General features: G+C 47.7%; 1 protein-coding gene across 3 annotated transcripts in view; it reads left to right on the top strand.

Annotated features, from left to right (window-relative positions):
- The window catches only part of LOC102574337 (thyroid adenoma-associated protein homolog), a 34,040-nt gene extending 18,065 nt beyond the window's left edge, over positions 1 to 15,975 (top strand). For 2 of the 3 annotated variants that reach the window (XM_014598850.3, XM_059713489.1), the window contains 15 exons: positions 418 to 603; positions 1,466 to 1,614; positions 3,334 to 3,477; positions 5,345 to 5,449; positions 6,094 to 6,294; positions 6,726 to 6,876; positions 7,346 to 7,592; positions 7,946 to 8,182; positions 8,769 to 8,994; positions 9,893 to 10,099; positions 10,503 to 10,741; positions 11,291 to 11,473; positions 12,255 to 12,521; positions 13,984 to 14,189; positions 15,022 to 15,975. In XM_014598850.3, the coding sequence (XP_014454336.2) occupies positions 418 to 603; positions 1,466 to 1,614; positions 3,334 to 3,477; positions 5,345 to 5,449; positions 6,094 to 6,294; positions 6,726 to 6,876; positions 7,346 to 7,592; positions 7,946 to 8,182; positions 8,769 to 8,994; positions 9,893 to 10,099; positions 10,503 to 10,741; positions 11,291 to 11,473; positions 12,255 to 12,521; positions 13,984 to 14,189; positions 15,022 to 15,281 (3,008 nt within the window). In that variant the 3' untranslated portion in view covers positions 15,282 to 15,975. Of the gene's footprint in view, positions 1 to 417; positions 604 to 1,465; positions 1,615 to 3,333; positions 3,478 to 5,344; positions 5,450 to 6,093; positions 6,295 to 6,725; positions 6,877 to 7,345; positions 7,593 to 7,945; positions 8,183 to 8,768; positions 8,995 to 9,892; positions 10,100 to 10,502; positions 10,742 to 11,290; positions 11,474 to 12,254; positions 12,522 to 13,983; positions 14,190 to 15,021 lie in introns of those variants that run through there. The other variant, XM_059713490.1, reaches the window with a different exon arrangement.
- Positions 15,976 to 16,445: the final 470 nt, after the last annotated feature.

Here is a 16,445-nt window from a genome sequence, read left to right as displayed (position 1 = left end):
TGGAAGGGAAAGCAGGGGTGCTCAACAGAAAGTGCAAGTCATCTCAGTGCATTTGCCAAGCTCTAGCATTCACCAAAAAACTTAGCCAAGAAATTAAGTGATAACTAATGTTTTCCATGCCAGAAATTCCCCAGAAACAGTAATTTCTCCACATTTTTTCATCCCAGCCATGGGTTATAAACCTCTAATATTCTTACATTTAACATTTCTGGAACGGGAATCTTGACTTTCCACCTTTACATGAAATACATGAGGTATAGTTAATAGTATACACGTTTCATCTAAGGACCCTGTTTCCCCACTACAGGCTGCAGCTAGCTTCCACTGATGTTAATAAGGGAGGCTAGTGACAGTATCCTATAGGTAAGAACACCCCAGATAGCTCAACACTGTGGTAACTGGGCATTGTTACTGTAGGACCAATCGCAGCCCTGCGGAGGTGTCTGCTCGAGGTACCAGAGGTGGCCGTCTCCATGTTGGAGGGACAGCGCAGGCAGAGCTGGCAGGAGCTCCTTGGCAGTTTGGTGACGACGCTGAGAGACATCGGTGCCTTCCTTATTGGGGTGCTACAAGGCAGGCAGGGGCCCAGCGCCAGCCAGCAAGGTGAGGTGACTCAAGGAGGAAGCCTTTAGCAGACAACAATCTACACCTACAAACATTGCAGCAGCATTGTGTCATACAGATGCCTCCATCCCACATGCCAAGGACTCTTAAAAACTGGATTGTAAAGTTGTGGCTGATCATAGATTCTCCCTAATCCCAGCTGCCTTCACAACCCATCTGGCTCTTTGCAATAAGAAACTGACTAGAGGCCTGTAAAAACTGGCTGCTTGCTCTAGTTTCTAGCTGACTGTCAGCAGTAGAGACTCTTGCTTCCCAGGAGTCAACCAGAATGGCCCAAGGAATTGGAAAAGGGAGGCGTGCCTAAGACTGGAACAAGGCAGTATGTTGAGCAGATTGGGGACAAAGCACCATCTCCAGGGATGCAAGGGATACAGCAGCTCAGTGACAAGAAAGCACACATGCACACAGATGGGAATCAGGGTGAAGAAGCATGAGGAGAACAAAACATCAGGGAAAGGGATAAGGACAGAGAGAGCCCCTTATTTTTAAGGAAAGATGATGTTGATCTTTGTCTTTAAACACAGCATTGACTGCATTTACCGGGCATGAGGGAGTAGGTGGGATGACAGTGGCCGTGGTCTGGATGGGAATATGGGTCTGAACCATAGATGTTTGCACTGCGAGTTGAGGTGTTCAATACATATACAGATCAGAACATCACTGGCTTCATTCTGCTCCCAGGGGTTTCAATGAGACCTCTTCCCCCCCCCCCCCCAAATAACTATGCATTTCTTAAAGCCACTTCTCAACTCCCTTCACTTGGATTTCATACCCCTGACAGACACTACTGTGTCCCCACATATCCCAACCCTGGCTAAAATATCTCTGCCTTCTTTTGCAGCTGCTGCTCCCTCATTTGCAGACATGGGAAATGCTATTGGCTCCCTTATCATGATGGGGAAAGGCCAGGAGCAGGAGGGGGAAGAGGACTCAGTTCTGCTGTCAGAGGAGCACAGCCTTATCCTGACATGCTGTTGGGTCTCGGTGAAGGTGAGAAGGTCCTGTAAGTGATTTGAAGCAAGCAGAGAGCAGGAGAACAAACAAGCATCTTCAAAGACTTTTTTCTAGAGGGAACGTCTTTGGGAACCTGGGACAGTAAGCAGAGCATGAACTCCTCCCCAGTACATGTTTTCCTTTTGTTTGACCTAGCTGTAAGATTAATTGTGCAAACTGAGCTATCAGCCTCAGAGGACAGCCAAGGCAGCATGCTTTCAAGAGAGGATACCCATTGTAGCTTCCCCTACTCCCAGTGCCAGAGCTCCTCATCCTGGGGGGCAAGGTCAACAAAAAGCCCCCTCATGGCTGCCTGCAAGCAGGCTACAGCTGCATCTGCTTCAAGTTACAGCAAGACAAAAAGCCTCAAGTTTTGTATTAGGGTTAAGTACCAGTCCAAACAAACACACAGCTGGTTTAGCCACATCTCACTCACCTGAAGGTTCACCTCCAACAGCTCTCCAGAAAGCTCTGTCTGACTGCCATCTCCTTTTAAACCCTCTGGGCTGGTTTCCTATGAAGCTAATTGGGTCCAGCTACTTTAGGTGCCTCCCTGTTAGCCCTCACCTCTCAGCATCAAAGCCCAAGGCTTGGTGGTTTTTCTTGCAACCCCCAGATGAGGAACATGACCTTTCCCAGACAGACACTCAGGACTGTTGTCTTTAAAGGAAGACAGTTCTTACAAGCAATTCATGCCGTTGCCTGATCCAGTACAGCTCCATAGAGCCTTTGTAGCAGTGTACTGTCCGGTATATGTATCTGTACCACAGCAGGTTTGCATCTAATGCTCAAAAGCCTGTGTGTAACTACCTAACTGCATCATAAACTCATAATGGCTGTGCTCAGAGGAGGTTATGGAGCTCTCTAAGTTGGACTGTCACAAGACACTGGCAGAACAACAGCTTTCACCTGCACAAATGCTGACCCTCACCACCGGGAAAGGTTTGCTAACTGATCATTTCCCTGTGTGGATCAGCACATTCCCATGCCGGCTATGGTGCTTCCCGTTGCTTGAGCTACTCGCTGAATGACATGGGGCCCAGGCTGAGCATGAATATTTCTCTGATTGGCAAGTTTGGAAAAGCAGGAGAGAGTTTTGCACCTTTTTGAGCAGCATGCTGCTGCCAGCAAAGAGCTGTTTTCTGCCCACCCTCTGGCTTCTTTAGGGCCCTCATGACAATTCATGTCTTTTGGCACCAGCCCTTAATTGTTCTCTTTTGCTCATCTGTGCATGCCAGATGGCTTTGCTCTGTCCATTTCCCCCTCTCTTATTCTTTTGTGCATGGTTTAAACCGGCTCTTCAGGGCAAGGAATAGGTTTCCTCATTCTTGCCTGCAAAAGGGCTATTCTCATCTGTTTCTCTTTAGCATTAATAAATATCTTGACAGACTTGCATTGGCAGTCCAGTGCCCCCCAGATCTTGCCCTGTCCCTGTGCGACTGATAGAGGCATGTTGCTTCCTGCCTGTGTGGAAGCCATTTGGATCCCAGACATTCACACGTCAGTTTGTAATCCAGGTCCTGATCTTGCCACCGAAACGCTCCTTCATTTCTGCCTGTCACTGTTCCTTTTCCGACTTAATGAACTTGGCAGCGTAACAAGGCTCTTGGAGCGAATTGAGCATACCAAGTACATCACCAGCACCAAGGAGGAAGGATCATACCCCTCAGGCTGAGTTGCTCTTTCACTCTCGACATGTGTTGCTTTCACTCTCAGGAAATCGGGCTACTTTTGGGAGGCCTTGCTGAGAAGTTTCTGCCTCTGGCACCATCTGCTGGGCCTGAGTTGCTCCTGACACTTCCCATCCTGAAGATGACAGCTAACCTGTTTCAGGAAATCCTGCTGAAGTGCCGGCATTGGGTAAGAACAGCTTCCTCCCCGAAGGGCTAAGGATAGAATAGGTTGTAGAATAATAGCAAATTAGGATTGAAGGGAACTCAGGAGGTCACATCTAGTCCACTGCTCAAAGCAGGACCATCCCCAACTACATCATTTCAGCCAGGGCTTTGTTCAGCCGAGCCTTAGAAACCTCCACAGATGGAGACTCCACCACCTCCCTAGGTGACCCGTTCCAGTACTTCACACCCTCCTAGTGAGAATGTTTCTTGCAATATCCAACCTAAACTTCCATCACTGCAACTTGAGCCCATTGCTCCTTGTTCTGTCATCTGCCACCACTGAGAACAGTCCAGCTCCATCCTCTTTGGAACCCCCTGCGGGTAGTTGAAGGCTGCTTTAAGTCCCGTCTCAGTCTTCTCTTCCACAGACTAAATAAGCCCAGTTCCCTCAGCCTCTCTTCACAAGTCATGTCCCCCAGCCCGCTCACCATTTGTGTTGCCCTCCGCTGGACTGTCTCCAATTTGTCCACTTCCTTTCTGTAGTGGAGGGCCCACAACTGGACACAGTACTCCAGATGTGGCCTCACTAGCACTGAGTAGAGGGGAAGAATCATTTCTTTTGATCTGCTGGCAGTGCTACTACTCATGAACAGCATGTGCCCCTGGCAGCTGGGAGGGGGGGGGGGGCATGACTGTGCTGGCAGCAGCAGGAGCCCCAAGGCGGTAAGCAAGGGAGCTCCTGCAGACGCTGCCAGCACTGGCAGGGGGACATGGCAAGTGCCAACCAGGGGCCAGCAACCACCCACAGGCACCGCTGGCAGCGGTGACCAGCAGCAAATACGGACTGCCCACAGATGCTGCCGGCAGTGTCAGAGGTGGGGTGGCAAGCGGTGACCACCCACAGGTGCTGCCAGTAGTGTCAACGGCAACTTTTTGCAGGGGGTGCACCACCATGCTCAGGGGGTTCATGTGCATGCACCCCCCTACGTGTCGCCCCTGCTCCTACTAATGCAGCCCAGTATGCTGTTAGCCTTCTTGGAAACAAGGACACACTGTTGACTCATATCCAGCTTACTGTCCACTGTAACTCCCAGGTCCTTTTCTGCAGAGCTGCTGTTTAGCCAGTGAGTCCCAAGTCTGTAGCAGTGCATGGGATTTTTCCATTTAAGTGCAGGTCATGAACACACACACCATAAATGAAAACCTTCAGTAGCAAGCTACTCTGGAAGGGTTTTTGTGACCTGTGTCCCTACCAACCCTTGGCCAAAGCAAACGGGTGATGTCTCCCTTTGAGCAATAATTAAAGCAGTGTACACTTCTCTCTTTTACTGCCCCACCTTCCTTTTGTCTGAGCAGCAAACCTAATTGTCTTTAATGGATATAGTTGATTACTTACACAGCTATCAGGACTTTGTCAGTCATTCTCTGAGACATATTGAATTAAGCCACTTCAGATGCACACAGTGTAGTTAGTCTCTACCTGATGACTCTTAAAAATTCTTTGAAAGGTCTGGTGTCCCTGAGACTAGGTGGTTACTGATGATTCCTCATTTGAGACAGCTGAATGGTTTAGTTGGCTTACCTGATCCCACATGTTGGGAATTAGCTGCACCCACAGAGGGTCTTTTATTTCTCTGATGACCCTCTGCTTCAGTGGGTCATCATACCAGCCACCATGTTTGATTTAAGCTTCGAGCTGTGACTCGGGGGTCTCTAGCCCTTTACATCTGGCTCTGACACCAACATCTTCTGTAACTTTGACTGTGTTTTTATATGTGTCTGCCTCTGTCTTCCCATCTGAAAATAAAATGTGTGTTTTCTGGGGCCCTTGGGAGGGTTGTTTCACTTCCAGCTGGACCGACCTTTGCATGCGTGTTGTTCTGTCCTAGGGAGCTGTTGAAGGCTGCAGTATGGGATTCACCAAGTTCTGTGCTGCGTTGCTGAACCATCCTGATGCAGAGCTGCAAGCCATCCCAGGCACAATACTAGCACAGGTACCACAGCTATTTCCTGCTCTTGGGAATTCAGCCAAAGGATGCGACTGGTTCTGGACTCGTGTATTGGGTATAACTCTTACAATCCCCAAACCACCCAAATACTTCAGTCACAATTAGGGCCTCTTGTCCCAGCACTGTTCAGACACAGAGGAAGGAACCATTATACCAGTTGACATTTCAATCAATTTTAAGTTTATATTAGAATAGTATAGGTCTCAGGCCAGACACCCCATGCCCCACTTTAGAAAGGCTTAAAGGGTGCACATTAAAGCATCAGAGACAACAGTTGTATTTCCCAAATCCCTTGCTTGGGCCTTGTATACCCAGACAAAGTTCTGAGAATCCCTGGCACCTTTCTTGCTGCCTTTCCCCAACTCAGCCTCCAGACAGTGCCCAGAGACCTTGCCCTGCCCCTACCCTTCCTGGCCCTGTTGAGCCCTTGTATCACTTCTGGCCCTGGTCATGGAAGAAACAGGCCACTAGCAGGTATCTGGTGCCCTTGGGCACAGGGCTAGGAACTGGGAACTCCCAGGCTCCACTCACATCCTGACCTCTTCATGGCACTCACCCTCTCTGGATCACACACAGTTTCTGGTGCTGACAGGCTTCCAATCAGTTCCTTGTCTGGCTTTGTTTCTCAGGGTTTGGATTTACTCAGCGGCCCCAGGAGCAGCTCCATTACTCGCCGAGCAGCTGGCTTCCCCATGCTTTTTCTATGCATCCTTGTTGGGGAGGACTCAACCAGGTCACGGCCTCTGCTAGCTCACTGCATTCAGACTCTGCTGGTGCTGGCCAACACGCCTCTTCCCCAGAACTGGGATCAGACCCTGGACCTGCCTCAGGTGAAAAATCTCACAGATTCAGCAGGAAAGCCCTGCTTCAGCAACATTAGTTAGCCAGCCAGGTGGCTTAAGTAATGATGCTGCTGATGGAGTAGGCATCTTGCTGACCTGTGATGAACTGTATGGGAATGGGGTCATTGTACTGCTTGTAGTATTCTTTTCAAAAGCAGGATACAAGCTTCCTATGCACAGTAAGTGTCCCAACGCTTCTCACGAGAGTAGGGCTGTTGGCCACACTGTGGCACCCACTTCCCTTTCCCTTTTAGTTTAAACCAAAGGCTGCCTTCCTCTTGCTGCCCAAAAGTACCTTCTTGTCTTTGTTGCTTCACTGTCCTGGCCCAGAACTGACCCATGCAACTGTATGTAGTACGCTGAGAACCTTTCCAGGGAAAGCTGCTCTGCAGCCCTGAGATGATGGCTCTTGTCTGCAGGTCTCTGCACTGCATGTGCTGCAAACCCTGGTGCGCGGCTCTGGCTTGGGAAACGCACTGCTGCAATATGTCACACCTATGATGAGCCTGTTCCTGAAGGCACTGGGCTCTCCTTGTTGGGCCATGAGAAATGCAGCCATCCAGCTCTTCAGTGAGTAACATGTTTGTAAACTATACACTGTGTGCCTGCATGCATCTTCTCATTGTCAGTGAACCTCTGTGGCAGCCACACCTTGGCTCCTGTCTGCCCTTTAGGGTCTTCTCAGAAACTAACTGGAGAGTGAGCAAGAAAAGCATGTCAGAAGTTAGGATGATGATAGGGTTGGGTGGGGTTGGGGATGAGTGTAACAGTTCGCCAAATGCATGATCCAGAGCCAACCCTTGGGCGAGTTCTAAGCTTCATGACTTGTCTCAGTGTCCTAATACACACAGCATCCTTCACACGTAGCCACGTCGGGTGGAGAGTGGCACAGCTGCAGGAGTGTGAGGTACTGGACAGGGACACAAGCCAACATGCCAGAGGATCTTTACTGCTCAGCAGAATGGATGATACCTTTTCAGAGTTTCATTGGAGAGAGCCCCCAACAGTTTCTGAGCCTCTTCTGCTTGTTGTCTTTCAGGTGCCCTCACCACTCGAATGCTGGGTCAGAAGCGGAGTCGGGACGATAGCCGCCCCCAGGATGGGGTGAGCCCTCAGGCATTCTTCAGCCACTACCCCCAGCTGAAAGACATCTTGTTGGGGGAACTGCAGTCTGCTCTGGAGATGGAAAGAGAGCCCAAGGAAGGGAGGCTTCGCCTCTGCCCCTCTCTCCATGCCATCCTCACGCTTCTGGCAAAACTCCAGCCTGGTGCAGATTCCTTGGACAGGTAGAGAAAATGGGAATAGGGCCACCTCTCCGGGGCAAATGTTTGACAAGCTGGGGTCACTGCTGTGTCCAGAGTGAAGTTAACATCTGGACACTAGTGGCTTGGAGAGGCTTTCTTCAGCAGCAGGGAAGGGTGCTGTCCTCTGTAGGTTTATGACATGGTGACACAGGACAAGATTCGTTAGTAAGTACAGCCACATGGCAGAGAGACACTATCCTAACCCAGCCAATACAGAGGAGTAAAGCCCAGGAATAGAGAGATTCCTTTCTTAGTTCTTAATTTAAACTCCATCCAGCAGGGAAAATGACCAGCAGGGGCCTAATTTTGTGTCCCACTATGCCTTTACTTTGCAGCATCTCTACCTGTTTTCTGGAGCCCCTGCTTCAGCTTGCAGGAAACCCTATCTATGCTGTGCGAGCGATGGCAGCCAAGGCTTTGGTTCCTGTCGTCCCTGCCTCTGAATATGGGAATGTCCTGCTGCGGTTGGCTGGTGACTTAAATAAGCCAGGAAGCGTCTTATCTCACAATGCCCTCCATGGGCAGCTCCTTCAGATCCGGGCTGTGCTGGCTCAGGCTTTGGCCATGAACTGGTGAGTGAGTTTCCATTTGTCTTTCCTTTACAACCTCCAGTTCCCTTGGCTGTAGGATGAGCCTTGTGATGCTGACTCCAAAGCCAGGCTGATAGTGTGAAGGGCCTAGTATGGAGATGGCCAATCTAACATTGAAATTCATGTCAGAGCAGTACTTGCCAGCCAAGCAGACTTGCAGCTCAACCGGTGACTCCCTTCCATTGCTTGTGGCAATCCAGCATTTTGGGAAATGGTGCAAGTGGGTATTTATTTAAAGCAGATCACATTTGAAGTGTGCTTCTGGCTGCTTTACAGAGTGGACAGTGCAGGAACCTGTATGGTGATGACATGTTCTAGCTGAGTGCAAGGGTGGGTAGAAGGTTTGTATCACATACCCTAGAAACAAGGGAAAAGAAACCATTAACAACATGCTTGACTCAGGCAAGATAGGCTGAATAGTTAAGGCAAAGCCCTCCTCCCTCCCAAGAGGTTGTAAGGCAGAGGTCTACAGGGAGAGGCAAGCCAACACACCTACATCTTAGTCATTTAATTGTTGAACAGTAACTGTTGTTGTTGGCATGTGCTAAGTTCTGCCACTTCCTTACAGTTTGTCAAGAGATGCCAGGCTTTCCATTGCTCAGCAGATAGAAGGTCACATCTGGATGGTCACCCCTGCACAGCGGTGCCCCCTGATTCGCTCTGCCTACCTCCAAGTCATCTCCCTTCTAGTGGAAACTTGCACCCAGAGTTTTGTAGAGCATATCCAAAGGATTGTGAGCAGTGAACTGGGCAGCCTCGGGCCTGGGCAGAAAGCAGGATCTTCTGATGTCCAGGTATTGTCTTTCCTGAGGATATCCTGAGTGGAAACACAGAAATATGTCAAACATGAGGAATACACTATCATGTTCCAATTACAAACCAGCTCTGCATATACGTTGACCCCACATTTTCAGGCTCCATTTTAGAAAAAGCAGCTCCCCACCCTCCGGGTGTTAACATGTTCAAACGTTTCTGTTAGAGTGTCACAAATTAGGCGGATTATTTGAGACCTGCTAATAGGTTGACCCCATGTTTAAGCAGAGTGCAATCTGTGTTTGTTTATAATCAGAATCATACAGTACAACAAGAATAAGTTCCTAGCACAGAGTCCAACTGTCAGGGGAATCATTGACCACTGGAAACTCTTTGTTGGGTGTGGATTCAAGCAGGGGAATGAGTTGTCATCATCACTCTCAAACTCAGGGGGTCAGAGCATGATCTGTTGGGAAAGAGAACTGTCCAGGAATCAGAGAGGATCATAAAAAATGGGGGTTGCAAGGGACCTCAAGAGGTCATTTAGTCAAACTCCCTGCTCAGAGGAGGACCATTCCCAACTAGATCCCAGCCAGTGCTTTGGAGGATCTCCTGTGTTTTGTTCCCACCTCTTCATGCGAGCTTTCTCGGTCTCACTTTTCCTATATGTACAATCAGAACAGTGCCTGTCCACCTTCCTGTGCTGTTTTGAGGCTTAACATATTGATGTTAGAAATGCTTTTAAATAAAAAGTCTGCACCAAGGTTACAAAAATGATGAATTGGTACAGTTATTTCATTCAGTGCTTTTATTACCTGAGCAAGCACAGAGGTAGGATACTCACTCAGAGCTAGTCAGTACCAGTGGGATCCTGCCCCACTCTGGGGATCCAGGACCTTCATTCAGAGCATGTGAATGGCTGTTCTGCTTTTCTGCCAGATCGGCTCTGCTGTGTTCCATCAAGTTATCGCCTGCTTCCTCTGCAGCGAGGCAGCAAGACTGGCTGGCGCTGAGAGAGTTGGCGCAGTCTGCTCGCTCCTCCAAGAAGCGGATGCTGATGTACAATTAGCCATCCTGACCTGGGTGGTTGAAAGGGAAGAAGAAAGGTGCAAAGAGTTGGAAAAGGCTCTCCGGCAAACGTTACTGGTAAGTGAGGGGTTGCTTTAGACCTGAAGTCAGAGCGGACCTACAAGCCCTGCTCAGTGTTAATGTAAATGGATCCTTACATTTAGGGACAGATTGGGCATCCTGAATTTTGATGTATTTGTCTAGTTAGAGGTTCCTAGAGAGCGCTTTGCTGGGGCCATCACCTGTGGTGCTTTCCAAGTCTTACCCTGATGGGACTTTGATCCCATGTCTTCAGAGGGGAGTGGCTAGAGCATTAGTCCACTGCTTCTCCTAGGCTCCTGTTTAGTTGTTTATTTTTTTAAAAGAAAAAGAAAAATGTCTTCTCCCAACTCTTGAGATTTACTGGCTTTTTCAGTGAGAATTTCTGACCCCTTCTTTCTCTGGAGGTTAACCCTGCACCTTCCTTCCCTTTCTTAATTAGGACAACTTATGGTCAGCACTACAAAATACAAGGAACAGAGAGGTCCTGAAGTCATATCTGGAGGCTTTGATGCATCTTCACAGCAGTCCTGCATCTCGGACCCAGGTTGTTTCCCATAAACTCTTGGGGTCTACATCAGCATGTGTTGGTGTCCTGTTGTCTATGGCGGAAACAGGTTCTTCTGGCCCAGATCTCATCTTCCAGGCATTGAGTGTGGCTAGCTTGCTCTTTGTCCTGGGGTAAGTAGATTCTCAGGACTCTTATCAGCCTTTTCACTGAAGCAGCCCAATGGCCTGAAGGCAAGAGAAGTTTTGCGACAGGGTTTAGAAGGGGCAGCACAGAGCCCTTATGGCAGCAAATACTTCCTGCTATTTCCTTTATGCTTTTATCCTGGAGTTTATTGTACTGTTACTTGGTTTGCAGTTCCACTCTCTGCTTGAGTTTTTTTGGTGATTTGAGCCATCCCAACTCTTACCTGCTTGACTGGAACAAGCATTAGCATTCTGGTCTGCATGATGATGGGTGTGATGCTAATTTACCATCTTCACCAAAACAGGAGGGTTAAAAAAGCAGTGAAAAGAAGGACATTGTTTCCATCCTCTTTGTTGTACCAAAGTTTTCCTCATCCTTCATTCTTTTATTCACTTTGGCAGTCTTTTGTTTTGCTCCAGTGCCAAGGGACTGACAACAGGTTCACTAGTACACAGCTAGAGGGAAAAGACGATTTAGGTAGAATAAATTACCCAAATTTGACCTTGAACCTTCCTTCTTTCTCTGCTCTGTGACAGTTCCAAACCCAAGGATGATTCCCTGCTGGAGCGATGGTGCCTAATACTTGAGCAATACAGTAAATCTGTTTCTTGTGAGGTGCTGAGACTGGGAGCAGCAAGATCTCTCAAGCTAGCAGGAGCTGATATGGTGCAGAATGCCTTGGAAACCTTTTGCCCATCTCTTACATCAGTGGCTGTGCGGTATGTAGCCAATACCACTTATCCCACTGGCACGTACATCAGGCTTTCCTTGCCATCAGCCCTTTTCCTGGACTACTGCTAACACCCAACAAAAATCTTGCTTCCTTTTCCCTCCGAGTACCCCACGTTTCTTCTCTACATTTCTCAGCTTGGGCAATGAAAGTACCCTACTCAGTTTCACATTAATGCCCTCCTTTGTTCTCTGCCCTCACCATAGCCAGTTGTACACAGTGTAGGAAAGGTTAAATTAAAAAAAAATGACCTGTTGGGATTTGAATAAAAATTCCTGAAACATTTTTGTTTTGTGACACAAATCAACAGAACTCTAACAAACTCTTTCATGGCATCTGTATAGAAATACTCAAAATAATTTTTTGTGGATGCTTTGGCCCAAGTGACAGTGGTGACAAGGTTACAAGAATACAGCATGTCCTCAGATGAAAAGGCAAAGATAGCATCTTTATTAAACAATCTCTAGAGGTGGCCAATAACCCCTCTTGTATCTGCCTTTCCCTACTCTCCAGCTGCTTCCTTTATTTCTTTTGAATATAAACTCTTGTAGACCGAGCCTGTGGCTTTTGTTTAGGTAAACACACAACATACTGCAAGGCCTCCCAGAAGCAGGAAAAAAAAAAGAGACCCTCTAAATGGTTCAGCAGGCCTTTCCTGTTAATTCTTCACAGCGAAAAAAACAATTTATCCCCCAGCACTGTATTTATATGGCTTAAGAATGCATAGTCCCTGCACTGTGGAATGCCATTTGCTTTCTTTTTCCACTCAGGCTGATAGATGTGGGCATTTACCTGCTACAGGATGAGGTTCAGGAAGTAAGGCGGGAAGCTGCAGTCTTTGCCAGCTATGTCCAGCAGGTCTCAGGAACATCACCTCGAGAGAGTTTTGTCTTCATCCAGGGTAACAGAGGGCTCACGTGCCTGCTGCAGCTTCTCCTGGAAAAGTTTGGGGGTCACCAAAAAACCTTTGATGCTTTGCTGTGCCATCTCCCCCAAGTAGATCTCAGCAGCATTTTGAAAGAGCTGGAGGCCAAGAAGTGAGTAGCTATGATCATAAAATTGCCGATAAGGTCAGATGCACGCGTATGCATAGGCTCATGCGCATGCAGTCCATCACACACATAATCCATGCGCCTGAAGTTTTGTGTTGTGGCCAAGAAGGATACAAAGCAACTGAAAAGAAAATGCATCTTTGTGCTCCTCCTATCTTAGATTCACTTCACTCTGGTCCAAACTCTCAGTATATAATAGAATAGCTGTTCCAACTTTCTCTGTCTTAATAGCTTCAAAGGGCTGATACAGACACTGGGGTTTGCTATGGCAAAGGAAGCTTTGAGCATGCCTGATTTCTCCCAGCCATGTCCCCACGCATTGGCTCTAGACACAAGAATGCTTCTATGATGGTTCGGTGCAACAGTAGTAAACCCATATGCTGGAGCCATCTGCCCATCATTAGCTATGCCAGCAGTGCATCACAAAGCAACCATTATGCAGATAAGGACCAAGAAGCATGCATTTCCAAGAAGTAAGGAAAATCAGAAAAGCTTTATCAGAGAAACCAAATGACTAGTTTTTGATATCCAGCTTAAAAACATGATCACCAGTTCCCTGTGCACTAGCAATTCCAATATGGAGGTGCTCAGTCATTGTCTCTGAAGAGAACAAATACAGTGTGGTTTTCTCTATCCCCAGGTAAGAAACCATTTCATGTGGTATTTAAGAGGTTTCACCGAAGAATCGCTTTGCTAAGAGCAGATGCAAAAATAGGCCCTGCAAAAAGACTGATCAGCTTAGGTCAAGTCCTTGATAAAAATTTCCAAGTGGGATTTAGACCAAGCAAGAGCAGAGGGGCCAGGGCTAGGAGGCAAACCCGATTCCTGTTCTGTGACAGTTTGAATAAGCAATCCTCAGGCAAGTCGCTTCAATCATGATTCTCAAACACAGATGCCAGAGGTCAGGCACTGAAGGTCCATTTTTGAGCACCATGTCCAAAGTTTCTTTCGAGAGGCTGAATACCCAACTCCCAGGACTTCACTGCTGGCTGTGCTTCCTCAGCACCTTGCACCCACATTTGACCATCATGGCTTTGAACACAAGTCTCTTCCAAGGGAGCTGTTCTGAATCAGGAGCTGATGATGGTATAAGGTTGTGATAACTTGCTCTACAAGTGCTCTATGTTGTTAGCAGCATCTTCAAGCAGGAGGAGGGACCCATCCTCCTAAAAAGCAGGCCTGCAATCTTTAAATGCCATGAGGAATCAAAGCAGCAGCAGGACTGGGAAATAGAATAAATACAAGAGGCCCACAGTCCTGTGGGTTTAGTTATATATGTGAAAATCCCCACGTGGTGTTTGTCTGGTTATACAGCCCCCACTGCCTCAGTATCACCCCAACAGGTCATTGTGAAATTCAACAGTAGCTTCTGTGTGCATGGTGGGGAAAGGAACAGATGAATCAGACCCCACACAAGGTTCACCATGGGACCTGGCTTGCCTTTCAGAGTCATCAGTCTGTATAAGGAGGATGAACCAAATGTTTTTGCAGAGCCAGCTGTCTTATCCCGACTACTGCTCCCCTTCCTCCTCCAACTGCTAGACGGTGTGTCCACATCCACCCAGCTTTGGGAGTCTGTGTTATGCTGGCTGAGAGCCACTGGTCCTGGTATCTTACACAATTTGCAGCAGTGCAAGGACTGGTGGAGCCAAGGTATGTAGCTACACTGGCAGAGCATCTAATTCCTTTTCCACAGTGGGCTGGTAGGTAGCCCACAGCACGTATGCAACATCCATTCAGAATATACAGGATTCATTATACACAGGGCCTACATGATGCGCCAGTCCTTTCAGTTCTCTAGCAGTGGAGTTATGGCTCTAAAGATGGAGTAAGCAGAACACAAACTGGTTTCTGACCAGCTTTCCAGAGTTCAGCTGCATCTTGTTAATAGACCATGAACAGTGCTTTCAAGGATATATGGGCTTGGAGGCTTTGGTCACTTGGGAATTGCATCTCAAAATCCCCCTACTGTTACCTCCATAATCAGCTCTCTGCCATCAGCCAGGAAACATGCAGTAGCATCTGAGTCCTAGAGCTATCTGGCTGTGCCCAATGTATCCCTGGGTACAGAGAGGCAAACAGCCAGTGGAGCTGCCAGGCTCCATCTTATATACTGGAGAGTTTTGTAAATGAAGACACTAAATATACTGAGCAGCATAGAACAGGCTTAAGCACCAAATCACGTCTGGGGTGATGGCTGTTCTTTAGAGTCACCTGTCCTTGAACAAAGCTAGTGGTCTATTGGGGGAATTTAGAGTGACCCCCTGTCCTGCTTTGTAGGTTTCTCATTGGTAGTTCAGCTTCTGATACAGTAGCTCTGTCTGCTTTCACTGTTGACGCATGAATTAGGTTTGTCAGTTAGCAGATTGCAGAAGAGAAACAGGGCTGTAGGATGGGAATGTTTGTCATCACATCTGTCCTCACAAGTGACTGACGTGCACAGATAACCAATTAATGTATCTTTTTTCTGCTCCCTGTGTTGTAGATGCCATTACACCACTGCACATGAAGGCACTGGCATGTGCCAAGGTGCATACTGCCACCACTGTGCTGCTGGTGAACGCGAGGCTGCTGGCTCGTGCTCTGGAGACTCTGGAACAGACCAATGCCAGTGCTTCCGAAATCAGCTGTTCTTCCCAGGAGCTGAGGCAGGAGCTTGTGCTGGTAGAGGGACTCCTGGCTCAGCAGGGAATGGCTCCTATTTCCACCTCACTCCATGGGGCAACAGATGCCAGGGCTTTCTGATAGTCCTTTGTGACAGGACAGTGCTGTGCTGTGTCACTGAGAGCCTTAGCGGAAGTGCAGAGTTGTATATGAATGCTGCACCGTGTGTCTGTTCTGAGACACTGCTGGATCTCTGCTCTGTCCTCTGCTGGTAGCCAGCCAGAATGGTCGATTAACTGACATAACTCAGGTAACCCCAATTCAACAGGCAGGAAAGGGTAGTGCTTTGAGGGCCTACTATCTGGAATAATTTTACCTTCTCCTTATCTTAAATGTATCCCAGATCAGACTTCTTTTATCAGCCCCGTGTTCTTTGAATCAGACTAGGAGGTGACAGTTTTCAGTTCTTCGTTAGTAGCAACCTTATAAAGATCTCCCAACAGGACAAAATTTTAGTAAGGTGTCAGCCTGAGCCTGTATTCCTGCTCTTCATAAAGAGCTCCAAGTGCCTCATCGGTGCTCCCAAAACCCACACGAAGGCTGCCTTCTGTTTTCATGAGAATAAAGCGAGCTACTCCCCAAGGGACAACGGTCATTTCCAGCTCTCATCCATCTACTCAGCTGAACTTACTTTTTTTAAGTTTCTGAACTTACAGTTTTTAACCAGGAATTTGTCTCCTGTTATAAGGAGCCACCGTATGATGTAATAAACTATAGCTGCCATGGATTTTATCATGCATAAAGAATCCCAGTCGGGCTCAGATTTTGTTCACTATTATAAGGCATTCTGTGGGGTTTCTGTTTTAAAAGGGTTTCAGTAAGTTAGCAAATGCCCTCTGATCTCCCAGGGTCCTGACACATTCTTAGTTTCAGCTTCCCTTACTCAGTTCCCATGGTCTAGTCCAAACTGCTGAAGCAATGACCTCCTGGTTCCAGAGACTTCATCTTGTGCAGCATGTGCCTCCCCAGTACGACCCCTTCTCCAGAGTTACTGGCACACAGGATAGTCGATATTTTACTACTTGTACTCAGCAAGGCCTCCAACAGCTTTCCTCTGCTTCCCAATTTGTGGAAAGCAAAGGAATCCTAGCTTCACTGACAGCTTTTATTGAAATACAGATACTGCAGAAGAAACGAGTAAACACCTGTTGTAGAAGCTGACTCATCAGTGCTATTGTTTCATGCATTGATTCTACATTTTAAGGCAACAGACATGGCAGATAAATGTTTTCCTCAAAGTATTTT

This window comes from Alligator mississippiensis, chromosome 10, assembly GCF_030867095.1.
Source record: "Alligator mississippiensis isolate rAllMis1 chromosome 10, rAllMis1, whole genome shotgun sequence".
In the NCBI taxonomy this organism is placed as follows: Eukaryota; Metazoa; Chordata; order Crocodylia; family Alligatoridae; genus Alligator; species Alligator mississippiensis.
This window is presented reverse-complemented; position numbering and strand designations above follow the sequence as displayed.